Source organism: Anabrus simplex, chromosome 5 (assembly GCF_040414725.1).
Source record: "Anabrus simplex isolate iqAnaSimp1 chromosome 5, ASM4041472v1, whole genome shotgun sequence".
Lineage (NCBI taxonomy): Eukaryota > Metazoa > Arthropoda > Insecta > Orthoptera > Tettigoniidae > Anabrus > Anabrus simplex.
In genome coordinates, this window is record NC_090269.1 from 82,993,655 (window position 1) to 83,012,966 (window position 19,312).

The 19,312-nt window shown below is 41.1% G+C and overlaps 1 protein-coding gene and 1 pseudogene across 1 annotated transcript in view; one reads left to right on the forward strand and one right to left on the reverse strand.

The window, feature by feature from the left end:
• Nucleotides 1-19,312, forward strand: part of nwk (nervous wreck) — a 1,047,247-nt gene that overhangs the window by 964,066 nt on the left and 63,869 nt on the right. The window contains exons 13-14 of the mRNA XM_068227774.1: nt 7,918-8,021; nt 10,407-10,542. Coding sequence (XP_068083875.1) covers nt 7,918-8,021; nt 10,407-10,542 — 240 coding nt within the window. The remainder of the gene's footprint in view (nt 1-7,917; nt 8,022-10,406; nt 10,543-19,312) is intronic.
• Nucleotides 17,862-18,963, reverse strand: LOC137500966 (craniofacial development protein 2-like; annotated as a pseudogene).

The following is a 19,312-nucleotide window of genomic DNA, read 5'->3' on the forward strand; positions in this document are numbered from 1 at the left end:
TGCATTACATCGCACGCGTGGCGTATGTTTGTAAACACTCAAGTATGCACTGCACACGGGTGAGCTTGACAATCATGGTACTGACACCTGTGTCAATGACGCAGTATTCATAAACAGCATGTTACATAGCCAGTCCGTGTGCTTGTTGTGCTTCATTCTTCTACTCTGACCTTCGTTCAGGTGTATTGTGTTTGTCACAACAGGTCGCTTGACTTTGAGACTGTAATGACTCACAGCACACAGAAACAAGCCACTGTACTGCGGCGTGTGTCCTTAACTATTGTATTGCCCTACTGTGTTTTACAACGTGTTTTACAACGTACCATGAGAGTACCTATAGTATACCCAAACATTAAATAATTGGTTTTGACGTATGTCTTGCAAATATAATTCTCTGATATCCCGTATGATCAGGGAACAACATTCCCTTTCACCTTGATTTATTGTGTTAATTAATGCGCATTCAACAAAAGGAGCTGTACTAAAACCACTCGTCAATCTCATTCATTCCTTCGTTGATTGATTGATTGATTGATTGATTGATTGATTGATTGATTCATTCATTCATTCATTCATTCATTCGGTGGCTCTTTCTTTCTCTCTATTTTTGTCCGGCTCCATGGCTAAATGGTTAGCGTTCTGGCCTTTGGCCGCTGGGGTTCCGGGTTTGATTCCCGGCAGAGTCGGGAATTTTAACCATCATTGGTTAATTTCTCTGGCACGGGGACTGGGTGTACGCACCTGGCGAGCCGAACACGTCCTCGGACACTCCCGGCACTGAAAGTCATACGCCATATTTTCTTTCTTTCTTTCTTTCTTTCTTTCTTTCTTTCTTTCTTTCCTTCTTTCTTTCTTTCTTTCTTGCAGTAATTATCGAACAAGTCAGTAGGTTTCATTCGACAAATAATCACGGCAAGTCACCTATAACTCCTGTCGGGAACCAAAGTACCTAAAATTCGCAGGGGCTAGGACCTACACAGTGATTAAAAGAGAGTAGTTGATATTTTTGACAATTACCGCCTGGTGGCTATGATCGTTAATGCGTCAAGTGTATATGGTTTGCTGGCTCGAGTCCCGTTGATAGAGAAAATTATCACCGTCATAATATTGGCTGCGTTGTAAGAGAGATGGTGGTGTATAATTTCTAACCACTGGATTGCGTGATAAAAGACTGTATTCAATTCCGCACCTTTCCCCAGGGAGGGAGGTTGTAAGGGCCTGTTAATGGTGATTCGTCCGTCGGATGGGGACGTCAAGCCTGGAGCAGATCCCTTGGTGTAATTCAACAAGAGTAGTTACTGACACCGATTTTCGCCCTTGTCCAAACTCCTCACACCTTGACGCGCAAATTGCCCATAGGAGTCGTATAGAAAGACCTGCACGAGGCGAGCTAAACATGTTCTCGGAAACTCCTGGCACAAAAAGCCATTCGCTAAATAAAGTACATAATTTGGATAATGACCCATAGCGTTTACTAACAAGGGAGAGTTGCGAAGCTGTCTACGAGAATACAGACAAACCCTGCGGTATAGCACGTCGACGGATCCAAAGAAACATAGGCAATATATTACGTTTCACAACCAACCGAGCACTCGAACCGGGGCGAAATATCTGCGGAGCGCGTACCTACGAATTACGCTCTTCACGGCAGAGATATCCTCTATGAAAGCTATGAAAACAATCCACAGCCTGTTTCTAGTCATTCAATCGGGTCAGGAATAGAATGAATGAAGCCCCATCTAATGATGAGAATAGGAATTGTGCCGTCTGCCGAAGCCTGTCGCACTCCTCGTGGGCAATAATTAATGACTGACCGATGAAGCGAAATGCTATTGGAGAGTGTTGCTGGAATGACAGTAAAAACAGGAATATCTGGAGAAAACACGTCCCATCTCCACTTTGTCCTGCACAACTCTTACATGGAGTGACCGGAGTTTGAACCACGGAACCCAGCTGCCACCTGAACCACGGAGGCTCCACTCTAGGGACGCTATAGTACCTGCTAATGTGTGTCTTCGATAGTCACTGCGTCTTTGTGCTTTACCATCCAGAGTAGTGCGACTTTCTACATAAGCCTCTGTTCCTAACAACAAAAAATAACTGCAACTTCCAGAAGAGTATTTTATTATTGTTTACGGGAGTGTGGGAACGTCTTCCTTGTGCTGTTTATGTGCGCTTTACAAAGGAACTAGTTTTTGTTATGTTATCTCCGTTACTACATTATGCGTTCTCCAGCACATGAGCTATGTACGTACAATAAAACCTGCTTAAACCGGACCTAATATGTACTAGAAGCCTGTAAAACGGAAAATAAATTTTAGAGCGTAGGAATTTCATATTTTAAAACGAGAAACCGCCTAACCCGTAAACGGAACCAATTTTTGATACTGTTTGGTGATAACAAGCAAGGTATTATTTTTGATACTAGGTGTACTCGGACTTGTAGGAACAATTAATCCAACCCTCTGTGACTGTCTTCTGGAAGATTTCATAGTATTCTTGACAGAGTACTTTATCATTTGTGCTACAGAAGATTACGAAAGTTATCTGCCCTTACTGGACTGTAAATAGTGGACCGTTAATCCTTCCACCCATCTAGCACTGGGCTTTGTTGAGGAATGCGGTTCATTCTCAGTTTTGTGCTGTCATGCAATTAGTGGAGTAGAAGTGGAATGAAACTGTGAACCGTCGTGATTTCTTAATTCAGTTTCGTACCGTATTTTGACAAATTCCGGATACTAGACCACAGTGGCATTGACGATAGTGGGTTACAGCTAGTTATGCTAAAGCCCGGATTTTTATGCAGGAACAATTTAGATTGCAAACTAATTTGTTTAGTAGAAAGTGTCGGCCACCCGCTCTTTCATAATATAGCAAGTGTAACATAAATTTTAGGGGTTCTGATGAGCCTATATTTATGCAATCGCCATAGCATAATCGTTGTGAAGGTAGACTATACTTGCTGCTCGCTTCATTAACTTCGCATTCTAACCTATTAATGCATGAAAGTCCGGACTTCAACAAACTTTCTTCAAGATGGCATAAATCAGACTATAGAAGATATTTTATGATGGCAAAGAAGGAATCCATATTTAAAGCACTAGTTTGAAAATCACAATTTGCTTACACAGTAGTTTTCTACTGGACGTACATCCTGCTACACAAAAATCAATTCAAGGTGCCTCTTTTCATTTTTTTTTGCTAGTTGTTTTACGTCGCACCGACACAGATAGGTCGTACGGCGACGATGGGACAGGAAAGGGCTAGGAGTGGGAAGGAAGTGGCCGTGGCCTTAATTAAGGTACAGCCCCAGCATTTGCCTGGTGTGAAAATGGGAAACCACGGAAAACCATTTTCAAGGCTGCCGATAGTGGGGTTCGAACCTACTATCTCCCGAATACTGGATACTAGCCGCACTTAAGCGACTGCAGCTATCGAGTTCGGTCCTCTTTTCATTTACGACCACGCTTTTCACTGGAACAAACACTTGCTTTGGTGTATGTTGTAGGACGGTCTTAATGTATGAATATAAGAGTGGAGACGTAAGCAACGAATAGTGAAGGCATTAAATAAGTCATTGCTGATAATGTTATTCAACAAGTTGAACCATCGATGTTCGCGTTTACGATTGTAGCTGGAGAGTTAAAACTCAGTGACAGAATTACGAAATTATAAAGAAAAGAAACTAAAGTAGAAGTACACAAAAGAAATCAGAAGGCATACTCTAATGAGTGGAGTTATGCAGAGAGCATACGGTGTATAGCATCGTATACCCTCGAATGCAGCCCTTGTCTTATGGTTGGGGTTTAAACGAAAAGTTGTGTCACGCGACAAAATGTGTGATGGAAATGACGTCACAATAGTCGTTACGAAATTAGACCTAGGTCAACAAAGATGTTGAGGCTGAAAGTAGAGTAGAGTTGATATAGCATTGTTTGTCACGTGTAGATAATGGCTGAGAAAAAATAACCTCTGTACCCATTTCTGTGAAATGATGCAAATAAATCGTTCGTTGTCAATATCTGCGTTTCATTCATTGAAATTCACGTACATTAGATTTTCGCAAAGGAAAGAGTTTTTCTTATATCGCATCATGCAGACTAATCTTTGTTTGAGAATAAGAACATTAAAATGGAAGGGGAAGAAGAGCAATAAACAGTTTAAAATATAAAAATTGGTTTAAAGAGCATTACATTCACCTCAATCCCATGTGTGGTGATAGACAATTCACATAGTACCTGCGGCGGAAAGTACAGAGATTCGAATGGTGGACTGATTTGCATAGCGTTTCCAAAGATTCACGACAGTCTGGTTTGTTTGTGATGCAGTAAGGATGTTTTCTAAATTTAAGATTCTAGAAACCAGGAGAGACTACGACCATGTAAATTTATGCAGAGAATAAAACTACTGTATTTTTTTACAGTAATACAATAGTTTTAAAACACAAACCTTTGTAAACTGGAAACCTTCGTTAGTGGAAACGAAATACCAGAACGGCAATGTTCCCGTTTACGCAGATGTTACTGTATTGTATTTACTTCTGGGAACTTCTAGGAACCATTAAACCCACCCGGTGACTACCCTCTTGAAAGACCCTGGAAGATTCCATAGTATTCTTGGCAGAGTACTTTCGAGCTCCCAAAAATACATCGGTATTTTAAATAATCTATTCTGTAGGTGGTTGTATATAATCGACACCCCACCCATGCCAACCTCCAATCAGCGACTGCGGGCATTTCCAAAACTTGATACCTTATACATACTGCCCTGAAGCCATTATCGTTCTAAGCTGAAAGTTTCGTCGAGATTATCATTGACAGCTTCTCAGCTCTCCATTGTTAGATTACTTTTCTTTCCCCCTTCTGAAGGTTATTTTTCTTTCCCCCTTCTGAAGGTTTCAAAAAAATGAAGCTTGAAAATATTGAATGTTGTACGATTCAGAAAATATGAGTCTTGTTAGAAGACCCCTAGGAAATGTCAGAAAATGTTTAAAAACCCCTGTTTAAGATTATTCACCTAATTGTCCGAACGACTGTTCCCTTATCCCCCCGTAATTCCATCTTACCCAACTTGAAACTTCTTTCAGCAGCCACGCAATATACGCTCCGAGATGATATCTTTTCTTTCCAAATAGCGATTTATATAAACGACAGGCAAGAAGAGCGCTACAGGCTGATGAGTTTGGAGCGTTATGTAGTAGCGACAAGAGCTTTACCACGTCGTGAGCAAAAAACTGTGTGCTGCGAGCTCTCTTCCTCATTATGTTAGGAATGACAAGTGCTGGGGATGTAATTACGGCTTCTGAGAGGCATCAAGCGGTCCACAGATTCGCGCAACCAACCTCCCAGCCAAGTAGGCATAAAATACAAAGTGAGCAAGAACGCCATTAAAACACACTGCTTTCAACGTTCCTTATCATCACACCTGCTCGCGAGCATGCGCGAAAGGTCAGCAAGAATTCTTATAGTTCTTAACATTATTCTTACGGCCCCATGGTGTAGGGGTAGCGTATCTGCCTCTTACCCGGAGGCCCCGGGTTAGATTCCCGGCCAGGTCGGAGATTTTTCTTTTGACCTGCGGGCTGGTTCGAGGTCCACTCAGCCTACGTGATTAGAATTGAGGAGCTATCTGACGGTGAGATAGCGGCCCCGGTCTGGAAAGCCAAGAATAACGGCCGAGAGGATACGTCGTGCTGACCACACGACACCTCATTATCTGAAGGCCTTCGAGCTGAGCAGCGGTCGCTTGGTAGGCCACGGCCCTTCAAGGGCTATAGTGCCATGGGGGGGGGGTTAATATTATTCCACATTGGTTCTGAGAGCCTCCATGCCTCAGGCGGCAGCGCGCCGGCCTCTCACCGCTGGGTTCCGTGCTTCAAATACCGGTCACTCTATGTGAGATTTGTGCTGGACAAGGCGGAGGCGGGGCAGGTTTTTCTCCGGGTAGTCCGGTTTTTCCCGTCATATTTCATTCCAGCAACACTCTCCAGTATCATTTCATTTAATCTGCCCCAGAGGAGTGCGACAAGCTTCGGCATCCAGCACAAATCCTATCCTCGCCGCCAGATGTGGGCTTCATTAATTCCATTCCTGACTCGGTCGAATGACTGGAAACAGGCTGTGGATTTTCATTTTGTAGATTAGTTCTAGAGGTAAAGGAATTTAGTAGACTAAGCGAATTCTATTATGCAGACTGAAGATTTAAAATAATCATTTTAATGCATAATAAGAATAAAATACGTAGATAGGTTTGAAATTGGGAGATAGTGGGTTCGAACTCCCAGCAATCCTGAAGATGTATTCCCATGATTTTTAATTTTCACACCCGCTGGGACTGAACCTTAATTAAGGCCACGATCACTTCCTTCTTAGTCTCTGAGTCGTAGCAAAGTAAAACCATCGAAAATTAAAGATTAAAACCAGCTAAGTAAATGGCATAAATCAATATTTTATTTTTATTTTACACTCAGAACCAGCTCGTCAAGGGTAGGCGTGCTCTTGCCAACGGATCAGAGTTTTTTCTGCACTGTAATCGTGTCCGGACATGGAAGAAATCTACCTTTGACCGGAAGCGCTGTGACAGTAAACGCATGCTGTTGATTACGTGTAGGATCTGGCGTTAAGAAAAGATCCAGTGTATCACAGTGACTGCCAGCATTCACTGTCACTCCCCTCGTGGGGAAACCAACCACCTGGACCATCCTCCCTACATCCCTGACATGGCACCCCATAGTTTCTGTCTCTACGGACCGTTGAAGAAGCAGTTTAATGATGATATGAAATGGCGTATGGCTTTTAGTGCCGGGATGTTTCTGAGGACTTCGGCTCGCCAGGTGCAGGTCTTTTGATTTGAATCCCGTAGGCGACCTGCGCGTCGTGATGAGGATGAAATGATGGTGAAGACGACACATACACCCCGTCCCCGTGCCAGGGGAATTAACCAATTATGGTTAAAATTCCCGAACCCGGGACCCCTGTGACAAAAGGCCAGCACGCTGACCATTTAGCCATGGAGCCGGACAATTTAATGATGATACTACCCTTCAGCATGACATCATGGCATCGCTTTAGGGACTGGACTTAGGTTACTTCCACACGTGGTTGAAACAAGTACTTGGACAAGCATGGCGACTATGTTGAATAGTAATGCGTATCATTGCCTTGCTACTGTGGATTCTTATATCTTCATGTAAAATACATTTTCTCCGTGCGAGCTCTTGGTATCTTCTTTTTTTCAAGTGTCTTTGTACTTGTGTATAAGAGTTGAGTAAATTTTTTTTTTTTTTTTTTTTGCTAGGGGCTTTACGTCGCACCGACACAGATAGGTCTTATGGCGACGATGGGATAGGAAAGGCCTAGGAGTTGGAAGGAAGCGGCCGTGGCCTTAATTAAGGTACAGCCCCAGCATTTGCCTGGTGTGAAAATGGGAAACCACGGAAAACCATTTTCAGGGCTGCCGATAGTGGGATTCGAACCTACTATCTTCCGGATGCAAGCTCACAGCCGCGCGCCTCTACACGCACGGCCAACTCGCCCGGTTTGAGTAAATTTAATCCGTGGGAAATCAATTTACCTTGTTTATTGAATCACCCTTGTATCTTAATTAATGGTTGTATACCATAATAGATGTTCATCCCTCCATATAGGGTTGGCGTCATGAAGGGCATCCGGCCGTAAAACAAGGCCAAATCCACCCGACAGGTGTGGGAAAAGCCGTAGAAAAAGAAGACCATAATATATATATTAAATTTTAAAATATGATTTCACTGTGCGATATTGAAAGGAAATATTTATATGTATGTAATATAACTTGTGGTACATTTATACTTTTACTTCACGAACTTATAACAAATTATATTCTACTGAGAGACGCACACTAGTACTGTATGAGACCAATGTATTTCCATTTTCATTTCAGTTAATGTGGACGAGTTCTTACAAGACGCAGATAATCTGAGTGTTCAGGACATCCCGCGTTCTGCCAGTTCCCTGTCCGTCCGGACAGATGCCTCCGGAACAGGGGTAAGTCTTTACAAAGGAGGAGGCATCCATCATTCAAATGCATCATCCTAATGATGAAATGAGGTAACTGAAAATAAGTGGTTATTTAAATTCATTAGATGCAATATAAAATCAAAATCAGCCCTTTTTAATGATGTGTTTGTTACATGCATTAGCTGCCAATTTTCAGTTATTGTTCCACACAGAATAATTGTCTCAGATTAGTCAAACAAAGGTTGAAAGCAGGTACTTACATATTTTCCCCTCAGAATATGAAGATACAGTATTTGAATTCATGTAACTTTAAGGATCTCAATATTTACATCGTAAATGGAGGGATTATGGAATTGAAATAGAAGACTATAAACTATTTGTTTAGGTCAGAAAGGAGTGATATATTACAAGAAGTTCTAAAATGGTATTATCTTTTGTCTTCGCTAATATTTGACAGACCAGGAACATGTCAATACAAATGTAGCAGAGAAGGTAAGTTCCAAAATATTGTTATCATTTTTTTAACAACATTACAGTTAGGCCCGCAGACATTATCTACTTATGGTAGTGTAACAACGAACTTGAGTGATAATCTGAATTACATAAGAATGTAACATAAAATTTTCATGAAACATAATGTTACATGAAAGCAATAAATACAAGGGAACAAAAATACAAAAAACTACATTAAAAGCAAGAAATTACATGGTAGGTAATAAAATTAAAATAATTTACAACATGGATGAAAACAGAACTGAAAAGTACACGAAAATTAAAATACTTGCAAATATTGTGACATATTAATTAAATCAATCACGTTGGAATTCACAAGAAATGTAAAATGCAACAAGATTAGAATAAGCATAAAATAATAATCTCACAACTCATTCGACAAAATTGTGGAAAAACAATAAAATTTTAACTTTCTAAATCTTTTCAACTATTTTGCCTCATACAAGACATTTTATCATGATATATCAACTTGAGAAAAACAACGGAGAATAACGTAACTCCTCATTTCCCTAGCATGACTCTTTAGTGATACCTAGGCTATTTATGATTATGATGGTGAAGCTGTTGAAAATCTAACCAGACTTAACAAAGATAAAAACCATCAACTTGAAATGTTGGTTCTTCTTCTTCATCTTCGGACCTTCGGTCAGTAGACTGGTCTGATGCAGCTTGCCATGGCCTCCTAACGTCTGTTAACCTTTTCATCTCTATGCTACTGTTGGATCCTACGTGCCTTATAAACTGTATGTAACATTCAAATCTTGGCGTTATTCCATCCTTCTTACACACTATATTCCACCCCCCCCCCCACAAAATATTCCAATTAAACAAGTCGTGGGTGCCTCAGATCTCGCCCCCTGTGGGTGGGGGCGGTAGAATAACACCCACGGTATCTCCTGCCTGTCGTAAGAGGCGACTAAAGGGACCCAAGGGGCTCTGAACTTCGGAGCGTGGGATGGCGACCGCAGGGCCCTTAGCTGAGTCCTGGCGCTGCTTCCACTTATGTCAGGCTCCTCACTTTCATTTATCCTATCCGACCTCACTTGGTCAACTCTTATTCTTTTCCGACCTCGACGGTATTACGTATGGAGGCCTAGAGAGTCTTTAATTTTCATGCCCTTCGCGGCCCTTGTCTTCCTTTGAACGATACCTTCATTTTTCAAAGTGTCGGACCCCTTCCATTTTTCTCTCTGATTAGTGTAATATAGAGGATGGCTGACTAGTTGTACTTCCTTTTAAAACAATAATCACCACCACCACCACCACCACCACCACCACCACCACCACCACCACCTCTCAGATCTCTGTTCTTCTGATTTTGCCGTATTGTTCTTCTGGCATCAACATAATTTAGAATCTTTTTATTCGTAACCCTTCCCAACCGCCAAACATTCAACATAATTATATAACATTACATTTTGATGGGTTGATGTTCTAAAATTATTTTAATGTTGTGTAAAGAAACATCTTAATAGACGGACGTTCTAACTTTCTGTTAAAAATGCTCAATTAAATCTTGAATTCGGCCATGGCACGTGGAAGTTCAGAAGAGAAAAGAACTCTGGATTATCATTCAGTGAATTTACTATTTTGTAAATGAGCTTTATGGCATCTTTCCGTCTTCAGTCTTTTAAACTCTTCCATTTCTAAATTTAGGTGAAGCTCATTGTACGAAATTATACGTGCGTAATGAGATGTTCTTTATAAATGTAAATATTTAAAGAATTTATTTAGCTCCTCCTTTGAGGCAGATAAACATGCAATTTGTCCCTAATGTTTTACACCACATTCCCTTAATCTCGCTTCGTTCTGACAAATTAATACCAATGGCAGATGGTTTAGTGCTTAGTAATCATCAAGGTAATGTAAATGTATTTTGATATTACGTTCTTATTTCAGGAGCCTCCGGGGTCGGATAGTTTCTACGACAGTGATTTCGACGGCAGCTCCGAGGTGACGCAAGTTGAGCGACCGGTGAGCGTTTCCGATGTCCGGGACGAGGAGGCGGAAAGGGAGCAGGCGGCTGAGGTGGACGGTGAGTGGGGTGAGCAGCCTCCTGGACTCACTCGGTGTGCTTCAAATACCACCCCTGGCAACAACTGTTACTATGTATTAAAAATACAGATCATACAGTTTTCATACAATCGACTTTACCGTGTAAATCTTGAACAAAATTTGAGATGATAACGTCACCTATTAACCGAGGAAGATTCTCTTCCAAGTTATCAGCAATTTGAGTTAATATATAGCTAAATAGATTAAAAATTCCGCCAGAAATCTTAGAAACCATTAGAAGGGAACCCATAAATATAAAGTATTCTAGAAGAAGAAGAAAATAAATGAATAATAGAAATAACGTTATCACACCAACTAAAATTATTCACGCAGTATTCACGAAATACATCTGACTACTTATCTGAATGGTCAGAGTTGTGGCCTTCGGTTCACAGGGCCCTGGTTTCGATTCCCGGCCGAGCCGCGGGATTTTACCTCTGTAAAGTTAATTCCTCTGGTTCGGGAATTGGGTGCTTGTATTCTTCTTAATACACACTGATCAATTCACACGCAACACAACACACTACTGAACATTACAGAAACGCGTGATTGTGAATACATCACAGAGAGTTGGCGTTAGGAAGGGCATCTGGACGTAAAAATGTCCCAAATCCATACAATTCCACGATACCAAGTAATTGGGGAAAAGAAACCACTCTTCCTTTGCGAATCTTTTTTTTTTATGCTACTCGCTTTACGTCGCACCGACACAGATACTTATTATGGCGACGATGGGATAGGAAAGGCTAAGAAGTTGGAAGGAAGCGGTTGTCGCCTTAATTAAGGTACAGCCCCAGCATTTGCCAGGTGTGAATATGGGAAACCACGGGAAACCATCTTCAGGGCTGACGACAGTGGGATTCGAACCCACTATCTCCCGGATGCAAGCTCACAGCCGCGTACCCCTGACCGCACGACCAACTCGCCCGATAAATTGCGAAAATCAAATGATCATGAATGTGTTCCTCGGTCATGGCCATCCATCAACGGCTGCTAATTTCAGATGACCACCAGTCACAAGACATAGCCTGCACGGTTGCTAGGTAACATTGTTTGGACATTCATCAATACCTTACATCACATCTTGCACGGTTGCTAGGTAACATTGTTTGGACATTCATCGATACCTTACATCACATCTTGCCCGGTTGCTAGGTAACATTGTTTGGACATTCATCAATACCTTACATCACATCTTGCACGGTTGCTAGGTAACATTGTTTTGGACATTCATCAATACCTTACATCACATCTTGCACGGTTGCTAGGTAACATTGTTTGGACATTCATCAATACCTGACATCACATCGTGCACGGTTGCTAGGTAACATTGTTTTGGACATTCATCAATACCTTATATAACATCCTGCACGGTTGCTAGGTAAAATTGTTTTGGACATTCATCAATACCTTGCATCACATCCTGCACGTTTCTTAGGGTTACACTTCCATCACACGAATTTCAGTCAGGCTAACTTCCGTAACGCAAATTTTCAGATGACCCTTCAGCCACAAGACATATTTATGTCGAAAAAGGCTAAGAAGAAGAAAACCATGAAATACGCTTTCTACTTCCACTTGACCATAAGTGATAGTTATTCCATCGTTTATTAGCATTAATCAAAGGGAAAAAAGGAAGAGGGCTGATATTACGAGGAATGAGGTTATGAGAAAAAGAATGGAATGGATTGCACTCTAGCCTCGCAAACCTATTGTCGTTGGGGTATGAAGAAAACAAGAGTTAGCCAAGGGAGGTTGGATGGGAAATATTAAACTGAGGGGCCAGGCACAAGTAAGGGGAAGCGCTATCAGACTCAGTTAGGAACCCCATGGTCGTTCAAACATAATGGAAATAAGAACAATCCGAATGGTTTTATTGTACTTATTATGCATTTCTGACAACTGAATTTATATAACAAAAAGGAGATCGCCATTTGAACACTTATAAACCCGAAAATTTCCTACTTAACGTTGATCAATAAATATTCCCTCTTTGACCTTCTGTCAAAGCAAGTTTTGGTGGAAAACGGCTGACGTTGGCAACCCTGCTCTTTTTCAATTATTTCTGTCAGAAACTGCGTTGAGTAATCTGACTGCAAATTTGCCAACAAAGAAATACATCGGCTTCCTAATCGTTCTCTCCAGCCTTGATACTGCGAAGCAATGAGAGTCAGTCACGGTGATAAAGTACACCAATTCCCTCCGCGCAATGATTTCTTGAGTCCAGTTCCATGGCTGACTGGTTAGCCCCGCGTCATTATTATTATTACTATCATTATTAATTATTAATATTATAAAGATGTCCGACTCGTTGGCTGAATGGTCAGCGTACTGGCCTTCAGTTCAGAGGGTCTCGGGTTTGATTTCCGGCTGGGTCGGGGATTTTAACCTTCATTGGTTAATTCCAATGGCCTAGGGGCTGGGTGTTTGTGCTGTCCCCAACATTCCTACGACTCACACACCAGACATAATACTATCCTCCACCACAATAGCACGCAGTTACCTACATACGGCAGATGCCGCCCACCCTTATTGGAGGGTCTGCCTTACAAGGGCTGCACTCGTCTAGAAATAGCCACACGAAATTATTATTATTATTATTATTATTATTATTATTATTATTATTAATAGCTCTTTAAACATTTCCTCACACTGTCTTATTAATTATTAATCAATGTCGTAAATTATTTGGTGAACTCTGGGTATTTCTCATCTTTCATCGAATGCACCATCACTGCAGCCGTTAGTGTCAGTGCCCCTGAAGCGTAGAATTAGACTGAACAGACATGACGATAGAAGACTCGAGTTATTGGTTGAAAATTTTATTTTGGGTTACAAAGGAAGCAGCAGGTCCCCAGCATAATAATACTGTACCTGTGGCAGGGGTTGTTTTGTACCAGAATAGGTAGGAATCTGACATTAGCGGCGGTAGAGCGAGGAATGGCCACTCTTATTGATGGGCTGGTAATTGGAGTATTTCGACAATGATTTTGATTAAGGAGATTGTCTATGACGGTGGAAAGAGGCAAAGATCTGTGAAAGAAGTATGAACATTTTTGTCAGGGTATTTAATACGTTTTGAAGGGAAACCTACCAAGTGTTAACTAGGATTGATAATAATAATAATGTTATTTGCTTTACGTTCCACTAACTACTTTTATGGTTTTCGGAGACGCCGAGGTGCCGAAATTTTGTCCCACAGGAGTTCTTTTACGTGTCGGCAAATCTACCGACATGAGGCTGGCGTATTTGAGCACCTTCAAATACCATCGGACTGAGTCAGGATCGAACCTGCCATGTTGGGGACAGAAGGCCAGCGCCTCAATCATCTGAGCCACTCAGCCCGGCATAATTGACTTTAGACCATAACGGTATGCTGATGTAGCTATATTCATCATTAGCTTTGTCATCGTATGACAATTTAACTTTAGCAAATTGGGATAACACATCTTGTGGCCATAGTACTCTCTCGTAAATACTAAATGAGAATATATATCATTACGTTTTCGACAAAGGACACATTAATATTTGTGGTTTCCTATCTTCAGAGCAGGCAAATGTTGGGCCGCTTCCTTCCCACCTACTAGCCTTCTCCTATCCCACCGTCACCAAAGGACCCATCTGTGTCGGTGCGACGTAAAGCAAATTGTAGAATCATTCAACAATTAACAAATGATCTCCTCGACAATGAACGCCTTACTTCTTCGACAATTAACACATTATCACCTTGACGCTGAACGCATTAATTTGACTATCAACATATTGTCTTATTAACAATAATGAACATATTTGTTCGACAAGCAAGGTATTACCTCCTCGGCAATTAAGACATTATCTCTTCGACAACTAACGTACTAGGCCTATTTCTTTGTAAACAAACGAATTACATTCTTGATAACCAGTTTATTATCTCATTGTTAACTGTTATATTGACAACAATGAAGGGTTAAAACAACGAAGTCATTTGTCTCATTTAACGTCAAAAGGGGAAGGAAAATGAAGAGATTCAATTTATTGAAGGTGAGGTCATCAGGTAAAGATAAAGAAGGCCAACAATAGCAGGAAAGTGGGAGGCTCTCTGAACTTCGAAATCCTAATACTCTCGATATCGAGTGGGGATCAGAGTTGAACAAGGGAGATCAGAGAGAAAATATGCCAAAAAGAGCCTGGCATATGTTGTGAAAGAAATATCGTATGCCTACTCGTGTTCGTCATATGGCTCCGACAGATAAGAATGACGATGCTGTAATTCGCACTCCAATAGTATTATTTAAGGTCATCGATTTCATCAATCCCTTGGCTGTACAACTAATAAAGGAATATGAGCTCCTCTCTTAGTTTACACGAGTATAGGGACCGTGCGTAACAACAAATTTTCGACCGCAGCGCCCCTAGCGGAAGAGACGATTATTCATCGGTAGGAAAAGCACCAGAATAACATCACCTGTCGTTGTTTACTTATTGAAATATGTTGTGAATACGTATTATTTGAATTAATCAGCTATGTCGAATGCTGTTATTCTTGTGGGTTTTCAGAAAATTATGTGGAGTTCTAAGTATTTTAGGAAATCTACTTTGAGGAAAGAAAGAGAGCTTAATGATAGCCATCACATATATCAGGTGGAAGAAAAACTTTCAAAGGAAGTAGGCCTATCTGGTGTATGTTTGAGAGAGACAAATGTTAGTCAAACCCCATATAATATTAACATCAAGGTTAGAATTTTTTTAAAAAATCCTTAATTTAGATCCTTTTAATGTTTTATAAATTTGTAATAATCTTAGTTTTAACATTATTAAACATATAACCTTAATGCTCAGTTCAACTTTTCCGGTTACGTGAACGAATCCGATCCACGAAATGTCACTATTATTTGTCCCAAAATGGAAGATAATAATTGTTTTTACTCAAATAAAGTGTTAAATCTGCGGTAAATTCGGAAAAAGTACGAAATATTTTACTTGTAGAGAATAATATGGATACATACCTTACTACCGGTACCTTACAACTATTTTTTCTGCTACGTCGCAGCGCTTCCGTACGCGTTTTGTTTGTCTAACACTTTCGTATGTAAAATTGTCAGAGTTTCTGTATCACATTTTGAATTATCACTCGGCAATTATAAATGACAAAATAGTACATTTACATTTCCCTGGCCATGTGAAAATGGTAAATAATCAGTCTGAATACCTATGTTGTTGTTGTTGTTAGTCGTTTAGTCGCTTTCGACTCTCCGTGACCCCATAGACCAAAGTGCGCCATTTCTTCCTGTCGTATACAATTTTCCGAAGTCTTTCTAAATTGAGAGCCGTGGCTTCCTTGATGTCATCAATCCACCTCATCCGTTGTCGCCCTCTTCTCCTGTTACCATCAGTCTTCCCCAGCATTAAGGTCTTTTCCAGTGAATCATGTTTTCTCATGATATGACCGAAGTACTTTAGTTTTTGCCTGAGTATTTGACCTTCCAGTGAACAGCCTGGGTTGATTTCCTATAATATGGACTTATTAGATCTGTTCGCAGTCCACGGAACTCTAAGGAGTTTTCTCCAACACCATAGTTCAAATGCATCTATTCTTCGGCGCTCAGCCTTTCTTACTGTCCAGGTTTCGCTTCCGTACATTGCTACTGGGAAGACCATAGCCTTCACTATACGAATCTTCGTTCTTAAAGTTACGTCTCTACTCTTGAAAACGTTATCAAGGTTGGCCATTGCCTTCCTCCCAAGGAGCAAGCGTCTCTTAATTTCATGGCTGCAATCGCCATCAGCAGTTATTTTGGAGCCCAAGTAGATGAAACTAGGAACAACCTCCATTGTTTCACCATTTATATGCCAGGAGGTGATAGGTTTAGTTGCCATGATCTTTGTTTTCTTGACATTCAACCTTAGTCCAGCTTTTGCACTTTCTTCTTTCACCTTCATTAGTAGATACTTAAGTTGTTCTTCACTTTCTGCCAACAGGGTGGTGTCATCAGCATATCTAAGGTTATTTATATGTATCCCACCAATTTTAGCTCCAGTTTCTGTTTCATCTAATTTGGCATTCCTCATCACATACTCTGCATATAAGTTGAATAAGTAAGGTGACAATATGCAGCCTTGACGTACACCTTTCTCAATCTTGACCCATTCAGTTGTTCCATATAGGGTTCTCACCGTAGCTTCCTGATCAGAGTAGAGATTTCTCATAAGGCAAATAAGATGATCTGGTACTCCCATAGTCTTGAGTACTTGCCACAATTTATTGTGGTCGACACAGTCAAAGGCTTGAGCATAGTCAATAAAGCATAAGTATAGGTCTTTCTGGAATTCTCTTGCTTTCTCCATAATCCAGCGAATATTAGCAATTTGATCTCTGGTTCCTCTGCCTTTGCGGAAACCGGCTTGTTCTTCAGGTAGTTCTCGATCTACATACTGCCGAAGCCTATTTTGCAGGATCTTAAGCATAACCTTACTAGCATGCGATATAAGTGCGATTGTTCGGTAGTTTGAACATTCTTTAGCGCTGCCCTTCTTTGGAATTGGGATGAACACTGAGTTTTTCCAATCTTTTGGCCACTGCTGGGTTTTCCATATTTGCTGACATATTGAATGTAGCACTTTCACAGCATCCTCTCCTAGGATTTTGAACAGTTCTGCAGGGATTCCATCATAACCACTTGCCTTATTGTTTGCAATACTCTCTAGGGCCCACTTGACCTCACTTTCTAAGATATCTGGTTCTGGCTCTGACAACAGAGTAACTTCATCATCAGGAGTATTCCCATCTTTCCTATACAAATTGCCTACATATTCCCTCCACCTTTCTTTAATCTCCTCTGCTTCAGTAAGATCTTTTCCATTTTTATCTTTTATCATTCCAATCTTAGCCTGGAATTTCCCTCTGATGTCTCCAATTCTTATGTAAAGATCTCTTGTCTTACCCAGTCTGTTATTTTCCTCAACTTCCTTGCACTGTTCATTCAAAAAGGCATTCTTATCTCTTCTAGCTAGTTTCTGAAACTCTGCATTTAATTTAGACATTTTCGATCTTTCCCCTTTGATTTTTGCATTCCTTCTTTCTTCTGCTATTTGTAGTGCTTCACCCGATAACCATGTGGCCTTCTTCTTGTTCTTTTTCTTGGGAATATGCTTTTCCGCTGTCTCCTTAACAACACAACGTACTTCTGACCATAGCTCTTCTGGGACTCTATCTCTTAAATCTAATCCATTAAATCTGTTTCTAACCTCTACTGTATATTCAAGAGGTATGCTATTTAGGTCATATCTGCTTGATGGTTTAGCTCTGTCAATCCTCTTTAATTTGAGCCGGAATTTGGAAATTAAGAGCTCGTGATCTGATCCACAATCAGCCCCAGGCCTTGTTTTGGATGACTGTACAGCACTCCTCCACCTTTGACTACAGTGTATGTAGTCGATCTGATTCCGACATTTACCATCTGGCGAGGTCCAGGTGTATAGGCGTCGTTTGGGCAATTGAAACAGTGTGTTGGTAATGACCAGTGAGTTGTCTTGACAGAATTCTAGGAGTCTCTGTCCAGCTTCATTTGTTGTGCCAAGGCCAAATTTTCCCGTTACTCCATCTACAGTTTGATTTCCTACTTTGGCATTCCAGTCGCCAATAATGAAGACGACATCCTTCTTTGGTGTTAACTGTAGCAATTCTCGTAAGTCTTCATAAAACTGGTCAATATCTTCCTCTTCAGCTTCAGTGGTTGGTGCGTAAATTTGTATGACTGTGATGTTAAAAGGTTGGCCTTGAAAACGTACAGACATCATTCTATCAGTTTTAAAATTGCACCCCATTATAGTTTTACGCACCCTGTTGCTAACTATGAGGGCAACTCCATTTTTCTTTTGGTTTTCATGTCCAGAATAGTATACCATGTACTCATCTGTAGCAAATTCACCAATACCAATCCATCTCACTGCGCTTATTCCCAGTATATCGATGCCCAGTCTCTTCATTTCTCGTTTGACTATATCCAGCTTTCCTTAATACATGGATCTTACATTCCAAGTTCCTAAACAGTACTGTTCCTTGCAGCATCGCACATTTCTTGAGGCTTCTCTCAACGTAGTTCCCCCCGGAGATCCGACTGGGGAACTTGAAACTCCGGAATATTTTGAATTGAGCAAAGCCATGGGGTTTTCTTGGGAAAATTACAGTGGTGGTTTCCCGTTGCCTTCCACTGTCCTCCACTCCTGTTGGCTCACTGACCCAGTTTCCCGCTGGGGTTGTAAACCCAACCTTCCACTGGGTTGCTCAGCTTAACAGGGGCACCACGCGTAGGTAGGATTTGGAGAATTGAGGTGTGAGAGGCTAAGTGAACTCTCTTGGTGAGTTCATATATTCGCATCACACCCCCGTTTCTAGCCAGAGTCTCAAGATGTTCGTAGAGACTCCCCCAGGTCGTTTCCTATAGCCTACTACAAACAGTTTGGGGAGATTGTGATTCAGGAACAGAATTCGTGTTTTCTTGCATTTCACTTTGTCTCCCTTTCCTCGTCTTGTACCTGACTGTCAGTTTCCTCCGTATTTCGTCCTCATTAGTTCTTCCTGGTAATATATGCAAAGTAGGCTTATATCCAGGGCTATCAGGGTCTCTGGTAGGTGTTCCATCAATGAAGTGTCGGATGCAGATTCTGAATTCCTGGCAGGAACCCACGGTTTTCCATCAAGTGTTGAACGTTTTAAAGATGTTATCCATGCTTCCCTTCTGATCTTATGGGCAGCTGCGGCTGGAAAACGA